General features: G+C 46.8%; 1 protein-coding gene across 1 annotated transcript in view; it reads right to left on the bottom strand.

Moving 5' to 3' along the window:
* The window catches only part of LOC139547984 (TLC domain-containing protein 2-like), a 45,034-nt gene that overhangs the window by 16,624 nt on the left and 4,787 nt on the right, over positions 1 to 23,623 (bottom strand). The window contains exon 3 of the mRNA XM_071357240.1: positions 10,022 to 10,104. Within this exon, the coding sequence (XP_071213341.1) occupies positions 10,022 to 10,104 (83 nt within the window). The remainder of the gene's footprint in view (positions 1 to 10,021; positions 10,105 to 23,623) is intronic.

Below are 23,623 nucleotides of genomic sequence, written 5' to 3'. Positions count from 1 at the left end.
TGTAAAAAGCAAACCACAATTTCACAAACCACATATTACAGAAAATGATGTTCATGAATTTACTTCCAAAGCAAATTCGAAATTATAACATGCTTTTTTTTTGCTTTTAGAGTACACTTAAGAGAGGGATGAGAATGTTCAATAACTTTGGAATGAAGAAGCAGAACGCATGGCATGTACTACAGCTTTGGCGGCTGCTGTACTAAGGCTATATTAGGTGGCGAGTCAGTGAAATCTGACAGAACGAGGGGACATGGACAAAGACTGGTCTGCAGGAGCGGGAATATCAGGGTCTTTTGAGAAGAAGCCGGGGGGAGAGAAAGCGAGAGGACGGGAGATGAAAGGAGGAGAAGAGAAGATGGCAGGCAGTAGGGGCATACAGTGTATTTGGAAAGTATTCAGACCCCTTCCCTTTCTCCACTTTGTTACATTACAACCTTATTCTAAAATGTATTAAATAAAACAAATTCTCATCAATCTACACACAATACCCCATAATGGCAAAGAGAAAAAAATGTTTTTTAGACATTTTTATAAATGTATTAAACCTAAAACCCAGAAAAATCAGATTTACATAAATATTCAGAACCTTTGCTATGAAACTCAAAATTGAGCTCAGGTGCATCCTGTTTCCATTGATCATCCTTGAGATGTTTCTCCAAATTGAATGGATATGATTTGGAAAGACACACACCTGTCTACATAAGGTCCCACAGTTGACAGTGTATGTCAGAGCAAAAACCAAGCCATGAGGTTAAATTAATTGTCGGAAGGGTACCTGGGGAAGGGTACCAAAGAATTTCTGCAGCAATGAAGGTCCCCATGAACACAGTGGCCTACATCATTCTCAAATGGAAGAAGTTTGGAACCACCAAGAACCTTCCTAGAGCTGGCCGCCCGGCCAAACTGAGCAATCGGGGGAGAAGGGCCTTGGTCAAGGAGGTGACCAAGAACCTGATGCTCACTCTGACAGAGCTCCAGAGTTCCTCTGTGGAGATGGGAGAATCTTCCATAAGGACAACCATCTCTGCAGCACTCCACCAATTAGGCCTTTATGGTAGAGTGGCCAGACGGAAGACATTCCTCAGTAAAAGGAACATTACAGCCCGCTTGGAGTTTGCCAAAAGGCTCCTAAAGGACTCTCAGACCATGAGAAAAAAGATTCTCTGGTCTGATGAAACCAATATTGAAGTCTTTTAACCGAATGCCAAGTGTCACATATGGAGGAAACCAGACACCATCCCTACAGTGAAGCATGGTGGTTGCAGCATCATGCTGTGGGGATGTTTTACAGCAGCAGGAACTGCGAGACTCGTCAGGATCGAGGGAAAGATGAACAGAGCAAAGTACAGAGAGATCCTTGATGAAAACCTGCTCTCGAGCGCTCAGGACCTCAGATCCTAAGCACACAGCCAAGACAACGCAGGAGTGGCTTCGGGATAAGTCTCTGTATGTCCTTGAGTGGCCCAGCCAGAGCCTGGACTTGATCAATCATCTCTGGAGAGACCTGAATATAGCTGTGCAGCGACGCTCCCCCTCCAACCTGACAGAGCATGAAAGGATCTGCAAAGAAGAATGGGACAAACTCCCCAAATACAGGTGTGCCAAGCTTGTAACGTCATACCCAAGAAGACTCGAGGGTGTAAACGTTGCCAAAGGTGCTGCAACAAAGTACTGAGTAAAGGGTCTGAAAACTTATGTAAATGTAATATTTCATTTTTAATACATTTCTAAAAACCAGTTTTTGCTTTGTCATTGTGGGGTACTGTAGAAATAATCCATTTTAGAATAAGGCTGTAACAAAAAAAAATGGAAAAGGTCAAGGGGTCTAAATACTTTCCAAATGCCCTGTAGATACAGATGTAGTATGTAAGGGAATCGATGATAGTATATCTCAAAGATGGAACACAGCAGTCAAAATAACAGTTCGAGAGTAGCGCATGACACTTCCCTACCAGCACTAAGCACTACTAATAAGCAAACTCAATAATACGTAACGAGACAGGGATGAAAGCAATTTGTGTTGGAGGGAAACAGCAAACACTGTTGAAACCTTCAAAAACATCTGTCAGAGAGCGGTTGAATTAAGAGCGCAGCTATAGCGACTGCAATTAGAAAAGCAACTAGAGTCAAATTACATCTCCCCTGCTGACCTAAACATCTTAAATGAACTGCATTAGGCTCAATTCCATTTTCTAAATGCTTCTTTCATTAACTTCTGCAGCAGTGCTCTAGTATCTATCACCCTCGTTCATAGCAACCTCAATATTTCCAACTGTCATGGCCAACTGAGGCAGCCTACATACAAGGAGGAGAGGGGAGCTTTTTACGGTAAATGTTTCCTTGTTTTTCCATGAACCCAGTCAAGGGCAGTGGCAACTCCAAAAATGTTTTTATTTTTTTCACCTTTATTTAACCAGGTAGGCCAGTTGAGAACAAGTTCTCATTTACAACTGCAACCTGGCCAAGATAAAGCAAAGCAGTGTGACACAAACAACAACACAGAGTTACACATGGAATAAACAAACATACAGTCAATAATACAATAGAGAAAGTCTATATACATTGTGTGCAAATGAGGTAGGATAAGGGGGGTGAGGCAATAAATAGGCCAAAGTGGCGAAATTATTACAGTATGGCAAATTAAACACTGGGGTGATAGATGTGCAGAAGATGAGTGTGCAAGTAGTGGTACTTGGGTGCAAAGGAGCAAAATAAATAAAAATATGGTGATGAGGTAGTTGGATGGGCTATTTACAGATTGGCTATGTACAGGTGCAGTGATCTGTGAGCTGCTCTGACAGCTGGTGCTTAAAGCTAGTGAGGGAGATATGAGTCTCCAGCTTCAGTGATTTTTGCAGTTTGTTCCAGTCATTGGCAGCAGAGAACTGGAAGGAAAGGCGGCCGAAGGAGGAATTGGCTTTGGGGGTGACCAGTGAGATATACCTGCTGGAGCGCGTGCTGCAGGTGGGTGCTGCTATGGTGACTAGTGAGCTGAGATAAAGCGGTGCTTTACCTAGCAACGACTTATAGATGACCTGGAGCCAGTGGGTTTGGCGACGGATATGAAGCGAGGGCCAGCCAACGAGAGCATACAGTGGTGGGTAGTATATGGGGCTTTGGTGACCTCGTCTGGAGGTTAGTTAACAGTGTCCAAAGAAGGGCCAGAAGTATACAGAATGGTGTCGTCTGCATAGAGGTGGATCAGAGAATCACCAGCAACAAGAGCGACATCATTGATGTATACAGAGAAAAGAGTCGGCCCGAGGATTGAATCCTGTGGCACCCCCATAGAGACTGCCAGAGGTCCGGACAACAGTCCCTCCGATTTGACACACTGAAATCTGCCAGAGAAGTAGTTGGTAAACCAGGTGAGGCAGTCATTTGAGAAACCAAGGCTGTTGAGTCTGCCGATAAGAATGTGGTGATTGACAGAGTCGAAAGCCTTGGCCAGGTCGATGAATAGAGCTGCACAGTATTGTCTCTTATCGATGGCGGTTATGATATCGTTTAGGACCTTGAGCGTGGCTGAGGTGCACCCATGACCAGCTCTGAAACCAGATTGCATAGCGGAGAAGGTACGGTGGGATTCGAAATGGTCGGTATCTGTTTGTTAACTTGGCTTTCGAAGACCTTAGAAAGGCAGGGTAGGATAGATATAGGTCTGTAGCAGTTTGGGTCTAGAGTGTCTCCCCCTTTGAAGAGAGGGATGACCGCGGCAGCTTTCCAATCTTTGAGGATCTCAGACGATACGGAAGAGAGGTTGAACAAGCCAGTAATAGGGGTTGCAACAATTTCGGCGGATAATTTTAGGAAGAGAGAGTCCAGATTGTCTAGCCCTGCTGATTTGTAGGGGTCCAGATTTTATGCTCTTCAGAACATCAGCTATCTGGATTTGGGTGAAGGAGAAATGTGGGAGGCTTGGGCAAGTTGCAGTGAGGGGTGCCGGGCGGTTGACCGTGGTAGCCAGGTGGAAAGCATGGCCAGCCGTAGAAAAATGCTTATTGAAATTCTCAATTATGTTACTGAAACTACAGCAGAAAACCCCTTGAAACAAAAAGCACCCCTGACAACTTCTGCAAATGCAAATATGGTGCTTGTCAGAATGTCTGTTTCCAGACCCTGATATCTTCTGTTATGAATCTTCCATATGCTCTTTCATACATATGACAGTACCTCCTCAGTCAGATCTGAGTGGGGAAGTTTTGTGTTCATACGGGCGCCCTATTACTGGCACAGACGGCAGGACTTCCTGTTTCCCAAAGGAATGGAGGGGTCAGGGGTTGTTTGGGGGCTATACGAGGAGTCTCCGTGTTGCTCTGTGTCAAACTGCCAGTGGAGTACCCATATGTCATTGTAAGATGACTCACACCTTTCTAACACAGTGAGCTCCAATAAGAAACACTAGTTTATGTTTTACATTGCCCAACCATTCTGCTATGATACTGTATGCCCTGATTAATACGAGCCTGGTCGACGACTACTGGAACAACTACCAAAGCTTTGCCTTATGCTAACTCTTTAGCGTCAGTCCTTAGCTTGAGTCTTTGGTGTTGTTAAGTCTGCATTTCAGAGAAACCCATCTACAGCATTACAAAGTGAGTGACTAACCAAAATTACTTTCAGAGGATGAGGGGGTACGCCAAATAAAGGCTGTTTTTTCCACAGACCGTAGAAATTGTCAACAAGACCAATGAAATGCTCCATTGAGATCTCAGATTCTGAAGAAGAGTTTCTCTCCCTTTACTTCTCACAAAAAAACACAAAACAATGTTCTTATTTATCATTACTGCCAGGCCCTGACCCCATCAGTAAACCACAGGGGGAGAGGAAAAGAGAGAGTGAGAGAGAGACGAGAGAAGGAGAGATAGAATAAAGAAAGACTGATAGAGACACAGGGAGAGAGCAGGAGACAGAAAGGGACCACAACACAGACAAAAAGGATGATGTGAGAGAAGGAAAGGAAAAGTGGAAGTCTCAGTTCCTCCCAGGCCACAGTCATGGACTGTGTATTTGTCAACACTCATCCAGACCTCCTCCTCCTGTCCTGAATGGAGCTTCCAGGAATGAAGGGAGCGAAGAAGAACAACAACACCTCAGAATGGGGGACTGACTGGCTGGCTGCTGGCCCTGGAAGAGGAGAGGATGAGAACCATAGGGTGACGTCAGGGGAGAATGAAGTCCATGGAGGGACTGAGCCAAAATACACTGGGCCACTATCCTTCCAGGGCCAGAGGCATGTGGAGCTGCCTAACAAGCTGAGCTGAATCCAGTCAACCAGTCATTTAGTTTAGATATGGAGCTGCCTGCAGACTGAGTCCAGTCAGTCAGTCTAGATATGCAGGGCTTTCCCTGGACAGTGTTGATACATTGACGAGGAACAGCCAGCTGTGAGTCATACATACACGAGAGGCTGAGTGTGAATACTGTACTACTCACCAGCATGTGTGCGAGAGATATAGAGAAACACACACTTATAGAGGCTCACACATATAAATAGGCATGTGCCCACATACACTGGCTCAACTTCAGACGCCTATACACAAACATTAGTTATATAAGTATAATACATCTATTAGAAAAGCAGACATGGACAGACTTGACAAAATTCTACAAATTCAAATCTACACAAATCCTCTTCTAACCACCCATCTAAAAATGTACATCAACATCACAAACCGGTCCTCAAAATAAAAAGGTCTTCAAAAGCTCAGTAGTGCCATGAAAATGGGTCAGGCAGAAGAGCCTTGGCATATGCCATGGTCAGTTTAGCATTTCACCCCCCAATGGTTAAAGTTAGGATGGGGGAGGGCAAACTGATCCTAGATCTGTTGCCAACAGGCAACTTCATACCCTGATGCAAAGCCTCAAGCAGCATTCTACAAAGACGAGAAACCCATTCAAGGGAATGAGAACAACACTATGAGGTCTTTCTCAAGAACACTGGTGAACAATGAAAATGTTTCTCAAAAGGACAATGATGAACAACGACTCTTCACCAGGTGCTCTCACTTGAGGCCTATTACGTAGCACTGGAGCTGTCTAGCCTTGATGGGAAAGAGAACGATAATGAGGCGTAGTTCCTAGCTAGTGTGTCTCCTGACCCCTCCTGTCTCAGCCTCCAGTATTTATGCTGCAGTAGTTTGTGTCGGGGGGCTAGAGTCAGTCTGTTATATCTGGAGTACTTCTCCTGTCTTATCCGGTGTCCTGTGTGAATTTAAGTATGCTCTCTCTAATTCTCTCTTTCTTTCTCTCTCTTGGAGGACCTGAGCCCTAGGACCATGCCTCAGGACTACCTGGCATGATTACTCCTTGCTGTCCCCAGTCCACCTGGCCGTGCTGCTGCTCCAGTTTCAACTGTTCTGCCTGCGGCTATGGAACCCTGACCTGTTCACCGGACGTGCTACCTGTCCCAGACCTGCTGTTTTCAACTCTCTAGAGACAGCAGGAGCGGTAGAGATACTCTTAATGATCGGCTAAGAAAAGCCAACTGACATTTACTCCTGAGGTGCTGACTTGTTGCACCGTTGACAACTACTGTGATTATTATTATTTGACCATGCTGGTCATTTATGAACATTTGAACATCTTGGCCATGTTCTGTTATAATCTCCACCCGGCACAGCCAGAAGAGGACTGGCCACCCCTCACAGCCTGGTTCCTCTCTAGGTTTCTTCCTAGGTTTTGGCCTTTCTAGGGAGTTTTTCCTAGCCACCGTGCTTCTACACCTGCATTGCTTGCCGTTTGGGGTTTTAGGCTGGGTTTCTGTACAGCACTTTGTGACATCAGCTGATGTAAGACGGGCTATATATATAAATACATTTGATTTGATTTAGTGTGACCGATGGGGTTAAAACTCAGACTTTCTAAGGGACAGTAGAGCACATTAGCCTGCTAAGCTGAAGTCTAGGCATTCACTTAGGTTGCCAATGCAACTAATCAGGTCTCTGGCAAATGTACTCATTGTGCAAGCGTGGTTACCCAAAGACCTCTGTTACACTACCGTGCCTGGGGTTAACTTCCTCAAGGGGGATGTTAGGCAGGTTAGGAGCCTGATGAGGAAGGCTGGCTGGAAAAGGTTAACAGTAAGGTCTTCAATTTCTTGTTTTTTTATTTATTTTTGTGTATTTTAAATTTTTATTTCACCTTTATTTAACCAGGTAGGCTAGTTGAGAACAAGTTCTCATTTGCAACTGCGACCTGGCCAAGATAAAGCAAAGCAGTGTGACACAGACAACAACACAGAGTTACACATGGAGTAAGCCAATAACACAATAAGCAAGTCAATGACACAGTAGAAAAAAGAAAGTCTATATACAGTGTGTGCAAAATGCATGAGGAGGTAGGCAATAAATAGGCCATAGGAGCGAATAATTACAATATAGCACATTAACACTGGAGTGATAAATGAGCAGATGATGATGTGCAAGTAGAGATATTGGTGTGCAAAAGAGCAGAAAAGTAAATGAAATAAAAACAGTATGGGGATGAGGTAGGTAGATTGGGTGGGCTATTTACAGATGGACTATGTATAGCTGCAGCGATCGGTTAGCTGCTCAGATAGTTGATGTTTAAAGGTGGTGAGGGAAATAAGTCTCCAACTTCAGCGATTTTTGCAATTTGTTACAATCACTGGCAGCAAAGAACTGGAAGGAAAGGCGGCCAAATGAGGTGTTGGCTTTGGGGATGACCAGTGAGATATACCTGCTGGAACGTGTGCTACGGGTGGGTGTTGTTATCGTGACCAGTGAACTGAGATAAGGCGGAGCTTAACCTAGCATAGACTTATAGATGACCTGGAGCCAGTGGGTCTGGCGATGAATATGTAGCGAGGGCCAGCTGACTAGAGCATACAGGTCGCAGTGGTGGGTGGTATAAGGTGATTTGGTAACAAAACGGATGGCACTGTGATAGACTGCATCCATTTTGCTGAGTAGAGTGTTGGAAGCTATTTTGTAGATGACATCGCCGAAGTCGAGGATCGGTAGGATAGTCAGTTTTACGAGGGTAAGTTTGGCGGCGTGAGTGAAGGAGGCTTTGTTGCGAAATAGAAAGCCGATTCTAGATTTGATTTTGGATTGGAGATGTTTAATATGAGTCTGGAAGGAGAGTTTACAGTCTATCCAGACACCTAGGTATTTATAGTTGTCCACATATTCTAGGTCGGAACCGTCCAGGGTGGTGATGCTAGTCGGGCGGGCAGCGAACGGTGGAAAAGAATGCACTTGGTTTTACTTGCGTTTAAGAGCAGTTGGAGGCCACGGAAGGAGTGTTGTATGGCATTGAAGCTCGTTTGGAGGTTAGTTAGCACAGTGTCCAAGGGCCAGAAGTATACAGAATGGTGTCGTCTGCGTAGATGTGGATCAGGGAATCGCCCGCAGCAAGAGCGACATCATTGATATATACAGAGAAAAGAGTCGGCCCGAGAATTGAACCCTGTGGTACCCCAATAGAGACTGCCAGAGGTCCGGACAACATGCCCTCCAATTTGACACACTGAACTCTGCCTGCAAAATAGTTGGTGAACCAGGCGAGGCAGTCATTAGAAAAACCAAGGCTATTGAGTCTGCCGATAAGAATACGGTGATTGACAGAGTCGAAAGCCTTGGCCAGGTCGATGAAGACGGCTGCACAGTACTGGCTTTTATTGATAGCGGTTATGATATTGTTTAGTACCTTGAGCGTGGCTGAGGTGCACCCGTGACCGGCTCGGAAGCCGGATTGCACAGCGGAGAAGGTACGGTGGGATTCGAAAATGGTCAGTGATCTGTTTATTAACTTGGCTTTCGAAGACTTTAGATAGGAAGGGCATGATGGATATAGGTCTGTAACAGTTTGGGTCTAGGGTGTCACCCCCTTTGAAGAGGGGGATGACCGTGGCAGCTTTCCAATCTTTAGGGATCTCGGACGATACGAAAGAGAGGTTGAACAGGCTGGTAATAGGGGTTGCAACAATGGCGGCGGATAGTTTTAGAAAGAGAGGGTCCAGAATGTCTAGCCCAGCTGATTTCTACGAGTCCAGGTTTTGCAGCTCTTTCAGAACATCTGCTGTCTGGATTTGGGTGAAGGAGAAGCTGGGGAGGCTTGGGCGAGTAGCTGCGGGGGAGGCGGGGATGTTGGCCGGGGTTGGAGTAGCCAGGAGGAAGGCATGGCCAGCCGTTGAGAAATGCTTATTGAAATTTTCGATTATCATGGATTTATCAGTGGTGACCATGTTACCAAGCCTCAGTGCAGTGGGCAGCTGGGAGGAGGTGCTCTTGTTCTTCATGGACTTTACAGTCTCCCAAAACTTTTTGGAGTTAGAGCTACAGGATGCGAATTTCTGCTTGAAAAAGCTAGCCTTTGCTTTCCTGACTGATTGCGTGTATTGGTTCCTGACTTCCCTGAACAGTTGCATATCGCGGGGACTATTCGATGCTATTGCAGTCCGTCACAGGATGTTTTTGTGCTGGTCAATGGCAGTCAGGTCTGGAGTGAACCAAGGGCTATATCTGTTCTTAGTTCTGCATTTTTTTGAACGGGGCATGCTTATCTAAGATGGTGAGGAAATGACCAGGCATCCTCGACTGACGGGATGAGGTCGATATCCTTCCAGGATACCCGGGCCAGGTCGATTAGAAAGGCCTGCTCGCAGAAGTGTTGTATTGTTATTGTATTGCTAGATCTTACTGCATTGTTATAGCTAGAGACATCGCAGGTGCAGCAAAATGCTTATACCAATAAAATATGATTTGAGCTCTGCTGTATGCTAACAGGGGCCAATGACTGTGGGGGTTTTGTGTGTAAAATGTGTGTGCACTGTGTGATGCTTTCACTGCTTCAGTATTCTCTGGAGGGTGTTTTAGCTAGATAATGAGGTTGAGACAGAGATTCTAGGCTATGTTTCACCTAACCGCTGATACAGGGTCAGATATTTATCAAGGTTAGGTCAGGTAACCTGAGGTCAGGTAACCTGATCCTAGATCTGTGGTTGTACATAACGTGTACCTCAAACCTTGTAGATGCTACCAGGGCCACTTACCACTGTGTGATGGAATAGGAGCTCCCATGACAGGATCATCTTCTGGTTGAGCACCATATCAAGGAAGTCATAGATGAAGTAGCCTGTTGAACAAAACATGGAAAAGGCATATTCTAGCTTAGAACCAAAACAAAGGAATGGAGATTGATAGAACAAAGGCTTTTTCAGTGGAGGAGCATTTGGCATATCAAGTATATTTAGTGGGGACCCCTCTTGCCAGCCGCTTCCATGACGACACCAAGGATGGTAACCAAGATGTCAGTTAAAGAGCGCTATTTAGATCAGTCCCCTGCTATGGGCGTAACCATGGAGATGGCTTTTCAGAATGGTGGAAAAATAATGAAGCGTTAAAGATAGTCGGGTGTGTGTGTATGTAGCGGAGGGGGTCCTCCTCTAGGGCAGACTAGAATTAACCCTAGTCTGTGTTCCTCCTACATATTCTATTTGACATTCAGCACCAAACGGCTTCTGTAAATATTGTGATAAGACGTGTACCTTTAGAGCATCCTCAGCTGCTATATGACAAACACATGCTGAAGAAACAACGGATGTTTACTTAACCAAATTGTCCAAATTGAATCCCAAAAATAATTCTTACTGTGCATTGGGAATTGATTTTGACTGAATAGGATCCATATTAGATTTTAAAAGTGTCATCCATTCATCTCTTATCATTCCTAGACGTGTATAAAGAAAAGCCATTTTACAACCAGCGAAGACCGTCAACCTAGGTCAAGCTCTCACGTTATTGAACCATGGTGGCATGTGACCAACTGTCCGCCCGTTGGCCTTCCAACAGGCTTTCTTATCATTATGACACTGACTGTGTTCCAAAAGGAATCATTGGTTCGGTCTCTCTCTGTCCCTCTCTGTCCTGCCCCAGTTTCTCTCACACCTTTCTGTACCACCACACGTGGCTGAAAATGTATTAAAAAAATTGTAGTGTTTAAATTCAACAGCAGCATAGCTCTACATGTTATCTCAAATGGCTGGTGACTGGAGCCAATCTCTCCCGTTCTGTGGGTTTTGGGCAGTGACTGTCCAACAACATGGTGATCAAACACAACTTGTCTATACACTGGCTGACAGCCAAACCCTGGATGTTTGGTTGAGATGAGTCTACATCAGAAAATCTTTGACAGATTACAGTTTCTCAAAACAAAAATAGTCTTAAAAATGAACTTAACGACACACCCAATAGGAGAGTGGCACTTCATGATAGTGTCATGTTTGGTGTGTAACACTCCATTTACCTTTGGTCAGCCTGGGAGGGTACCTACTGCAACTGTTATGCATTCCAAAATGTCAACACCTTTGCCTTGGCCTGACATAATCAAGTCAGCCCACAGACAGAGACCCAGACTAGTGTTTGTTTGGTCAATCAGAGCGAAAAACAAACAAAACATTTTAAATATAGCCTCCGAACATACAGTAGGTTTCTACTATGTGGCCAAGCTGCCATGTCAAAATTGCCTATAGTGAAAATACTTTGTCTTTCTAGCTTTGCATAGTGGCCTGATAGTGACACTGAGCCTATAGTACGGTCGTCACTGTCACGCCACATTGTTGTAGGCAGGTCTCAGAGGAAGCACCATCCACCATCCCTCCTCACCCGGACTCCCTTCTGTGTTACTTCTCTGTTATAGATGGCATTTGACCCGGGCAGGCTGCTGCGGCATATATCAACAGCCTACTTCTCAGGCGCTACGGCCCATTCTAGGGTCACGCAACCTACAGGGGTAGGTCCGGAGCAGTGCCTGGGACGAAGCATCATAATGCTCCCCATTGATTCTAGAATTCCGGCAACACTAACAACACTGACAGGCAGCATTCAAGGGTGGGTGGATTCTCTGGGAGAACGCTAACAATCCTTGGAATTCTAAGGGAGCCCTTGTTAGCCAGGCACAGATCCAAAACATTAACAGCTTATAAAGTGTAAATTAGCTCAATACACGAGCCAATTAGAGAGCATGAAGTCAAAATAGAGGAATTTGTATTTAAAGGGGCTGTACTGCTGGGGTTTACTTTAAGCTCCGTGTTGGACTAGTAACCGAGAGGTTGCAAGATCGAATCCCCGAGCTGACAAGGTAAACATCTGTCATTCTGCCCCTGAACAAGGCAGTTAACCCACTGTTCCTAGGCCGTCATTGAAAATAAGAATGTGTTCTTAACTGACTTGCCTAGTTAAATAAAAATAAAGATTTTGTCCATCTAGCCGAGACTCCTAACCAAGTGTAAGCTATGGTCTGCTGTTTGACTTAATACTCCTTCTACAGACCAATTTTTGCTGTCAGACACATGAAGCGTGTTGGGGAGGTCAGTGGAGGGGTATAGGCTGACACACACACACTATTGCTCTAAGTCATATGAGAGATAGACAAGGTCAGGTGGCATATTCTACCAACGGGACATTAAATACTGTAATATCTTATGTTTCACCGAGTCGTGGCTGAACGACGACACGGCTAATATAGAGCTGGCGGGATTTTCCATGCACCGGCAGAACAGAGAAGCTACGTCTGGTAAGACGAGGGGTGGGGGTATGTGTCTTTTTGTCAATAACAGCTGGTGCGCGATGTCTAATATTAAAGAAGTCTCAAGTTATTGCTCGCCTGAGGTAGAGTACCTTATGATAAGCTGTAGACCACACTATCTACCAAGAGAATTATCATCTATATTATTCGTAGCCGTCTATTTACCGCCACAGACCGATGCTGGCACTAAGACCGCACTGTTCATTCACAACTGCATGACCAAACACGACTCCAACATCATCATTAAGTTTGCTGACGACACAACAGTGGTAGGCCTGATCACCGACAACCAACTCTAGGCCATAAGCAAACAAGAAAATGCTCATCCAGAAGTGGCATTCCTAGTGGCCGGGGACTTTAATGCAGGCAAACTTAAATCAGTTTTACAATTTTTACCAGCATGTCACATGACTGTGTGATAACGCTGTCAGTAGCCGATGTGAGCAAGATCTTTAAACAGGTCAGCATTCACAAAGCCATGGAGCCAGACGGATTACCAGGACGTGCACTCAAAGCATGCGCGGACCAACTGGCAAGTGTCTTCACTGACATTTTCAAGCAGACCACCATAGTCCATTTGCCCAAGGAAGCGAAGGTAACCTGCCTAAATGATTACCGCCCCGTAGCACTCACGTTTGAAGCCATGAAGTGCTTTGAAAGGCTGGTCATGGCTCACATCAACAGCATCCTACCGGATACCCTAGACCCACGCCAATTCGCATACCTCCCCAACAGATCCACAGATGTCGCAATCTCAAACGCACTCCACACTGCCCTTTCCGACCTGGACAAAAGGTACACCTATGTGAGAATGCTGTTCATTGACTACAGCTCAGCGGTCAACACCATAGTGCTCACGAAGTTCATCATTAAGCTCAGGACCCTGGGACTAAACACCTCCCTCTGCAACTGGATCCTGGACTTCCTGACGGGCTGCCCCCAGGTGGTAAGGGTAGGCAACAACACATCTGCCACGCTGATCATCAACATTGGGGCCCCTCAGGGGTGTGTACTTAGTCCCCTCCTGTACTCCCTGTTCATCCACAACTGCATGACCAAACACAACTCCAACATCATCATTAAGTTTACTGACGACACAACAGTGGTAGGCCTGATCACCGACAACGATGAGACAGTCTATAGGGAGGAGGTCAGAGAACTGTCAGTGTGGTGCCAGGACAACAACCTCTCCCTCAATGTGAGCAAGACAAAGGAGCTGATCGTGGACTACAGGTAAAGGCCATTAACACCCCATTAACATCGACAGAGCTGTCGTGGAGCGGGTCGAGAGTTTCAAGTTCATTGGTGTCCACATCACCAACGAACTATCATGGTCCAAACACACCAAGACAGTCGTGAAGAGGGCACGACAAATCCTTTCAGTCTCCTGAGGGGGAAAAGGTTTTGGCATGGGTCCCCAGATCCTCAAAAAGTTCTACAGCTGCACAATCGAGAGCATCATGACCGGTTGCATCACTGGTATGGCAACTGCTCGGCATCTGACCGTAAGGCGCTACAGAGGGTAGTGCGTACGGCCCAGTACATCCCCGGGGCCAAGTTCCTGCCATCCAGGACCTATATAATAGGCGGTGTCAGAGGAAAGCCCATAAAATTGTCAGAGACTCCAGTCACCCAAGGCATAGACTGTTTTCTCTGCTACCACACGGCAAGCAGTATCGGAGCGCCAAGTCTAGGACCAAAATGCTCCTTAACAGCTTCTACCCCCAAGCCATCAGACTGCTGAACAATTAATCAAATGGCTACCAGACTATTTACATTGACCCCCCCCCATTTGTCTTGAACACTGCTGCTACTCGCTGTTTATTATCTATAGATTGTCACTTCACCCCTACCTGCATTTACAAATTACCACAACTAACCTGTACCCCGCACACTGACTCAGTACCGGAACCCCCTGTATATAGCCTTGTTATTTTATTGTGTTACTTTTTATTATTTTTTACTTTAGCTTATTTGGTAAATATTTTCTTAACTCTCCTTGAACTGCACTGTTGGTTAAGGGCTTGTAAGTAAGCATTTCACGGTAAGGACTACACTTGTTGTATTCGGCGCATGTGACAAATAAAGTTTGATTTGAACTAGGCAAGTCAGTTAAGAACAAATTCTTACTTACAATGACCGGCCTAACCCGGCCGGAATGGAATTATTTTATTTATCTAATGGTTAAAGTGGAGCTCTCGGGGAACTGTGAGGGGGATCTTGGAGGGCTGGTGGCCTGGCGGTTGGGAGTTTGGGCCGGTGGCTGACAGGTCGCTGGTTCGGGTCCCCGTTTTTGACCTTGTGGGACATCTGTCGACATGCCTTTTTTGGTATTTTGGTATTTTATTAGGATCCCCATTAGCTGTTGCAAAAGCAGCAGCTACTCTTCCTGGAGTCCACACAAAACATAATACAGAATGACATAATACAGAACATCAATAGACAAGAACAGCTCAAAGACAGAACTACATACATTTTTAAAAAGGCACACGTAGCCTACATATCAATGCATACACACAAACTATCTAGGTCAAATAAGGGAGAGGCGTTGTGCCGCAAGGTGTTGCTTTATCGTTTTTATAAAACCAGGTTTGCTGTTTATTTTAGCAATATGAGTTGGAAGGAAGTTCCATGCAATTAGGGATCTATATAATACTGTACGCTTTTTTGATTTTGTTCTGGATTTGTGGACTGTGAAAAGACCCCTGGTGGCATGTCTGGTGGTATAAGTGTGTGTGTGTCAGAGCTGTGTTGACTATGCAAACAATTAGGGATTTTCAACACATTAATGTTTATTATAAAAAGAAGAAGTCATGCAGTCAGTCTCTCCTCAACTCTTAGCCAAGAGAGACTGGCATGCATAGTATTTATATTAGCCCTCTGATTACAATTAAGAGCAAAACGTGCTGCTCTGTTTTGGGCCAGCTGCAGCTTAACTAGGCCTTTCCTTGCACCACTGGACCACACAGTGCAATGTGAAACTGTGCAGATGTGCGTTCTTTGACAGCTAAGCTAGATATAACATTGATGATGAAGATGGATGAATTCAGCTTACCACCACCAGCACCATTCCTCGCCGTGCCTGGCGAACCTCCAGTCACGTGGAGTAACTGGCTTGAAAGTTTTAACACTCATCTCGAAGCTATGGACTTTTCTAAGATCTTCGACAAGCGGAGGACAGCACTGCTCCGTCACTGCCTCGGTACAGAGGATTTTCAGAGCGCTTGGATCGGCTCCTACATTCACCGCTGAGGTCAGCCTCCTACGGAACCACTTCGCCGGGAAAGAGCGAATGCTCCTCCGACGCTACCGGTTACGGAAAAGACACCAATGTCCGGGTGAGTCCATTCAAACCTACGTGGCTAATCTGAGGGATTTGGCTAGCTCTTGTAACTACGGGACACTTCAGGACGAGTTTATCAGGGATCAGCTAATAGAGGGGACGTTATGTGAAAAGACAAAGGAGAAACTGCTTTTGGAATCGGATAATTTACAACTTGATGAAGCTATTAAAATAGCAATCCAGGTTGAAGCAGCTTTGGAATGCTCTACTATGCTAACAGACAGCTCTGCAGCATACACTCGGCCCCCTGCCATTCTCACACAGCAGCTTCAGCCCGAGCAGGCGCACTACAACGATCACTTACTGCACACGCCCTCTCACGTCGATAGCTGCATGGACACAGACACCGGCATGCCCGTGCAGCAGGCACACAGACAAACAAACAGAAGTAGCTGTGGCAACTGTGGGGCTAGCTCTCACAATTCAAGGGCTTCAAACTGCCCAGCCCGTGGGAAAATATGCAAGAACTGTTCAAAATACGATCACTTTGCTAAAGTGTGACGTTCTGCCCCAACTACTAGCTCCACCCAGAACAGGCCCTTATTTTCACCTCGCTCTCAACATGAACACATTGAACTCCAAAACGTATTCACTAACCATGTGTCATTCAAGACATGTACCGTGCAGCTGGGTGAGGTGGATTTGCCTTTGCTACTGGATACTGGCGCTGCGGTGTTGTTGCTCAACCTTGCAACTTACTACAAGGGTTTCAGTCACCTACCACTCCAACAGCCCTCCACTGCCGTGTGTGGGTATGGTAGATCCAAGATAGACATTGCAGGCACCCTCCAGGTCCCAGTGCACTACGGCGCCAAACAGCTGCCATCATTCCCATTTCACGTTACAAAGCAGGGTGCCAACCTTCTGAGCCTCGACCTCATCGCAGGCTTGGGGTTCACACTGAGAGATGACGGTGGATAGCTGACCCACTAAGTAACCGGCACATAGCAACAGAACTGGCCAAGTCTGTTTGATGGACTGGGCTCCCTCACAGCTTTTACTCATAGGCCCCTAGTGAACCCGGACATGACCGCAGTCATGCAGCCTCTGCGGCGCATTCCCTTTACACTGCGTGATGACGACACAAAAGATCTCCAGTCACAGTTGGAAGGCAGGCAACATCGAGCCAGTCAACGCTGTCTCCTGGATTTCAAACTTGGTCATCGCAACCAAAAAGTCAGGTGGAATCCGGACCTGTGTGGATCTCCGTGCTGTGAACAAGGCTGTTGTCTTACATGCTGTTGTCACACATGCTGGTGTGTTCAGATATACACACATGCCTTTTGGACTTCGCACCGCCCACCAGCTGCTTCCAGAAGGTGATGAGAACCATCCTCACTGGAAAACCCGGGGTGGCAGTCTATCTGGACGACATCGTGGTCCACAGCCCTGACCTCCACATCCATCGACTCCACAGAGTATTCAGTGCTCTACTACAGAACAACCTGACCCTGAACGGTGGAAAGTGCTCCTTTGTAGCTCCAGCCATCGAGTTTGTGGGTTTCCGCCTGTCGGCCAAAGGCATTGCCCCACTCATTTCAAGCATTGAAGCCGTCCTCCGCATCCCGGAACTGACATCAGCCTCTCAGGTGGCCTCATTCTTGGGTATGACAGCCTACTACCTCCGGTTTCTGCCCCACTACTTTCAGACCAGAGTGCCCCTGTGCCAGCTTCTCAAGAAGGACGAGCCATGGGTCTGGACAGCAGCCTGCTCAGACGCGGACCGCTTCCTGAAGAGCCAGCTCACAACAGCCCCAGTTTTGGCTAATTTTGACGTTGTCTGCCCCACCATTGTCACCTGTGATGCCTCAGATGGAGCACTAGGAGCTGTCCTCTCACAGCTGCAGAATGGAATTGAGAGGCCCGTCGCCTTCGCCTCAAGGGCCCTGAGCCCCACTGAACAACGGTACTCTGTGGGAAAACGAGAAGCACTGCCTGTGTCTGGGCATGCAAAAGGTGGCACCTCTAACTATACAGCCGGCTGTTCATACCCCGAAATGACCACCAGTCCCTCACAACGCTACTGTCAGCATCAGGAACTGGCCACAAACCACTTCGGCTGCACAGATGAGTCGACCGCCTCAGACAGTATGACTATCAGCTGAAGTTCACTCCGGGGAGGGATAACATGGTGGCAGACCTCCTCTCACGCTCCTTTGACGCTCCTACTCCGACCGTCTTGCCAGACGACAACGAAACAGAGCTCGTACAAATGCTCTACGCACCCGTTCAGTCAGCCGTCTCACTGGAGGAGCTGAAGCAAGCATCGGAACAGGATCCCACACTGTCTACCCTGCGCACCTACATACGCACTGGATGGCCAGCACGTGTCCCGGAAGAGCTGGCGACTTACGCCAGGGTGAAACACAAACTTTTTTGCTGGGAAGAAGTCTGTGTCTCTCGAGGGTTTTGCACTGTGGTCCTGAGTGGCCTGCGTGCGAGTGTTCTATCAATTGTGCACAAGGGTCACTTGGGCATAGTGAAGGTCAAGCAGTGATGTCGAGACCTTGTGTGATGGCCACGCTTCGACCACAACATTGAAGCCCTGGTCAGGGATTGTGCTGCATGCCTCCTCAGTGGGAAAACAGGAAAGTCAGCCCCCCTCCCTGCAGCACCACGTGTTGCCGTCCCGCCCCAGGGAGCACATCCAGCTGGACATCTATGGCGAGATCAATGGGCACGCAGTCCCTCACAATCAGAGCTTCCTGGTAGTGGCATATGACCTCCACTCTAAGTGGCCAGAAATGGTTGCTGTCGGAACTGTCACAACACAGGCCATCGTGGACATCCTAGACAGCCTGTTCACAAGGTGGGGCCTACCACTCACCCTGGACAATGGGCCCCAGCTAACCTCTGAGTTTTCCTCCACTCTCAGCAACAAGGGAATCAAACACATCCGCATGGCCTACTACAACCCACAAGCTAACGGAGGGGTGGAACGCTTAAACCAAACACTGAAGAACGGCATCAGAGCGCACCAGGTCCAGAGGTGCATGTTCCAAAGTGCTTTGAACCAAACACTAATGTACTACAGAGCAAGCAAACACAACAACACAGGTCTCCCCGGCATCTCTCATGAGACAGGTCTCCCCGGCATCTAGGTCGTGAGATGGAACTGCCACTGGACAGACTCAGAACACAGAGAGTAGCAGAACCGGCAACTGGGCGCCCCCAAGAAAAGCAGGCAGTGACCAGTCACCAAAGAGCAATGAAACAGTGTTTCGACAAGGCACACAGAGTTAAGAAGCCAATCATCCAAGTGTCAGACTGGGACCGAGCCCGACGACCTCAGCGGTGCAACAAAATGGCCTCATTTTGGTCGGACCCCTTGCTGGTCAGTCGACAACTGGGGCCCGCCACCTTCAAGCTGAGCAATGGATCACGCTGGCACGCCAGCCACCTCAGAGAAGTCCCTACCCCTCAAGGAACACAAATGCCCACAAAACTGACTTACAGGCCAGAGACGCCACCTGGTGGACCTCCTCCATTTCTACCACCCGAACCCCAGCCTCTGTGGGCTCCCCAAGGGCCAGAGCCACAAGTGGAGGCGGCTGACGAACGGCCTATGAGGGCACAAACTCACCCTGCTCATCTGGGGGACTACTTAATCTCCTTTCATTCTTAGGCTCCGTTAGGCATCTTAGTCAACCTCCAGGTTAATGGACTGAACTGACTAGTTGGGAGAGTCGTTATTTACCTCTTCCGTTTAAGGGTTAATGTTTCTTTCTTACAGGTATCACTCTAGGTTCTTGCCCTATGGACATTTTTATACAGTTGAAGTCGGAAGTTTACATACACCTTAGCCAAATACATTTAAACTCAGATTTTCACAATTCCTGACACTTAATCCTAGTAAAATTTCACTCTCTTAGGTCAGTTAGGATCACCACTTTATTTTAAGAATGTGAAATGTCAGAATAATAGTAGAGAGAATGATTTATTTCAGCTTTTATTTCTTTCATCACATTCCCAGTGGGTCAGAAGTTTACATACACTCAATTACTATTTGGCAATGGTAGCATTACCTTTAAATTGTTAACTTGGGTCAAACGGTTCAGGTAGCCTTCCACAAGCTTCCCAAAATAAATTGGGTGAATTTTGTCCCATTCCTCCTGACAGAGCTGGTGTAACTGAATCAGGTTTGTAGGCCTCCTTGCTCACACACACTTTTCCAGTTCTGCCCACAAATTTTCTATAGGATTGAGGTCAGGATGGACCTTGGGGTGGCAGGTAGCCTAGTGGTTAGAGTGTTGGACTAGTAACCGGAATATCAAATCCCTGAGCTGACAAAGTAAAAATCTGTCGTTCTGCCCCTGAACAAGGCAGTTAACCCACTGTTCCCAGGCTGTCATTGAAAATAAGAATTTGTTTTTAACTGACTTGCCCAGTTAAATAAAGGTTAAAAAAGGGCTTTGTGATGGCACTCCAATACCTTGACTTTGTTGTCTTTAAGCCATTTTGCCATAGATGTTATATCCTTGTATTGCTACTGCTGCATCATCAAATTAATTATCTCTATAGTCTTTGAAGTGGCTAATATATGAATGTTGTTATCTGATGTTAGCAAGTTATTGATTTCATGAACCTTATTTCTAAGGCTACATATATTAAATACGGGCTATTTGCAGCCCTTTCCTGTGTAGCTTATCAGAGATAGACATAATACTGAAAAGAGCAAACAAAGCAAGAGAAAAAAATATACATTCATCAGTCCATTAATCAATTGGTGTGTGTGTGCGCTGCGGGGTTGAAGCTACGAACCCATAGGCTTGGCTCTCTCATCCCTTCCAGGCTTCTGGGAGGGAGAGTGGACAATGAGCCTGTCATAGCAGATGTAAGCAATGTACCCACGCACTCTGGCAGCTTTCATAGCTGGGATCAGTTCTTCCCTCTTCTAGCGCACAGCTTCAGGATAGTCCTCGTTGAGGAAGATATAAGTTCCTCTGAAGTTCTTGGCTCTTTCCAGAACAGCTACCTTGTCCTTGAACCTCAGGAACTTTACCACTATTGGCCTGGGCCTATCACCTGGGCCGGTTGTGGGTTTTCCAGTCCTGTGGGCGCTCTCCACCTCAATCTTCCTGTGGTCCATCTTTAATTTTTCTGAGATACTATCCCTCACTTTGTCCTCAGACTCTGTCCAGGTCTAATGTGGAGATTCTGCAATTCCTTCCACAACTATGTTGTTCCGCCTTGATTGTCCCTCAAGATTGTCCCTGATTTATCTGTCATTGTTATCATGGATTCACACATAGAAATTGATGTCCTCTCTCAATTACTTACAGATTGATGTCATCTTGCCGTTCTCCTATTTCAACTCGTCGAGATGGCCCTAGCCCTCACCCTCCGATCCAACAGGTCCCAGACGTGCTCAATGGGATTGAGATCCAAGCTCTTCGATGGCCATGGCAGAACACTGACATTTCTGTCTTGCAGGAAATCACGCACAGAACAAGCAGTATGGCTGGTGGCATTGTCATGCTGGAGGGTCATGTCAGGATGAGCCTGCAGGAAGGGTACCACATGAGGGAGGATGTCGTCTTCCCTGTAACGTACAACGTTGAGATTGCCTGCAATGACAACAAGCTCAGTCCGATGATGCTATAACACACCGCCCCAGACCATGACGGACCCTCCACCTCCAAATCGATCCCACTCCAGAGTACAGGCCTCGGTGTAACGCTCATTCCTTCGACGATAAACGCGAATCCGACCATCACCCCTGGTGAGACAAAGCCACGACTCGTCAGTGAATAGCACTTTTTGCCAGTCCTGTCTGGTCCAAAGACGATGGTTTTGTGCCCATAGGCGACGTTGTTGCCGGTGATGTCTGGTGAGGACCTGCCTTACAACAGACCTACAAGCCCTCAGTCCATCCTCTCTCAGCCTATTGCGGACAGTCTGAGCACTGATGGAGGGATTGTGCGTTCCTGGTGTAACTCGGGCAGTTGTTGTTGCCATCCTGTACCTGTCCCGCAGGTGTGACGTTCGGATGTACCGATCCTGTGCAGGTGTTGTTACACATGGTCTGCTACTGCGAGGATGATCAGCTGTCCGTCCTGTCTCCCTGTAGCGCTGTCTTAGGTGTCTCACAGTACGGACATTGCAATTTATTGCCCTGGCCACATCTGCAGTCCTCATGCCTCCTTAGAGCATGCCCAAGGCACGTTCACGCAGATGAGCAGGGACCTTGGGCATCTTTCTTTTGGTGTTTTTCAGAGTCAGTAGAAAGGCTTCTTTAGAGTCCTAGGTTTTCATAACTGTGACCTTAATTGTCTACCGTCTGTAAGCTGTTACTGTCTCAAAAACTGTTCCACAGGCGCATGTTTATTAATTGTTTATGGTTAATAGAACAAGCATGGGAAACAGTGTTTAAACCCTTTACAATGAAGATCTGTGAAGTTATTTGGATTTTACGAATGGTCTTTGAAAGACAGGGTCCTGAAAAAGGGACATTTCTTTTTTTGCTGAGTTTACATATGAGATGAGTAATGTCGGATATGTAAATATTATTAAAGTGGCGTTATTCAAAGTGATTAGTGATACCTTTATTAAGTAAATTTCTTAGTGGCCAGAGATTTGTTGGCAGCAGCCTCTCTATGTTAGTGATGGCTGTTTAACAGTCTGATGGCCTTGAGACTGAAAAACAGATTCTATCTCTCGATCCCAGCTTTGATGCACCTGTACTGACCTCGCCTTCTGGATGATAGTGGGGTGAACAGGCAGTGGCTTGGGTGGTTGTTGTCCTTGATGATCTTTTTGGCCTTCCTGTGACATCGGGTGCTGCAGGTGTCCTGGAGGGCAGGTAGTTTGCCCCCGGTGATGTGTTGTGCAGACCGCACTACCCTCTGGAGAGCTTTGCGGTTGAGGGCGGTGCAGTTGCTGTACCAGGCGGTGACAGGATGCTCTCAATTGTGCATCTGTAAAAGTTTGAGAGAGTGTTTTAGGTGACAAGTCAAATTTCTTCAGCCTCCTGAGGTTGAAGAGGCACGGTTGCTCCTTCTTCACCACACTGTCTATGTGGGTTGACCATTTCAGTTTGTCCGTGATGTGTACGCCGAGGAACTTAAAAAAACTTTCCACCTTCTCCACTACTGTCCCGTCGATGTGGATTGGGGGGTGCTCCCTCTGCTGTTTCCTGAAGTCCACGATCATCTCCTTTGTTTTGTTGACGTTGAGTGAGAGGTTATTTTCCTGACACCACACTCCGAGGGCCCTCACCTCCTCCCTGTAGGCCTTCTTGTCATTGTTGGTAATCAAGCCTACCACTGTAGCATCGTCTGCAAACTTGATCATTGAGCTGGAAGCGTACATGGCCACGCAGTCATGGGTGAACAGGGAGTACAGGAGAGGGCTGAGAATGCACCCTTGTGAGGCCCCAGTGTTGAGGATCAACAGGGTGTAGATGTTGGTTCCTACCTTCACCACCTGGGGGCAGCCCGTCAGAAAGTCCAGGACCAAGTTGTCTCGAGCTTAATGACGAGTTGAGGGTACTATGGTGTTAAATGCTGAGCTGTAGTCAGTGAACAGCATTCTTACATAGGTATTCCTCTTGTCCAGATGGGATAGGGCAGTGTGCAGTAGGATGGCGATTGCATCGTCAGGGGACCTGTTGGGGCGGTAAGCAAATTGGAGTAGGTCTAGGGTATCAGGTAGGGTGGAGGTGATATGATCCTTGACTAGTCTCTCAAAGCACTTCATGATGACAGAAGTGAGTGCAACGGGGCG

This window comes from Salvelinus alpinus, chromosome 21, assembly GCF_045679555.1.
Source record: "Salvelinus alpinus chromosome 21, SLU_Salpinus.1, whole genome shotgun sequence".
Lineage (NCBI taxonomy): Eukaryota > Metazoa > Chordata > Actinopteri > Salmoniformes > Salmonidae > Salvelinus > Salvelinus alpinus.
Note: the sequence above shows the minus strand (reverse complement) of the source record. Positions and strands in the feature narration are given on the sequence as shown.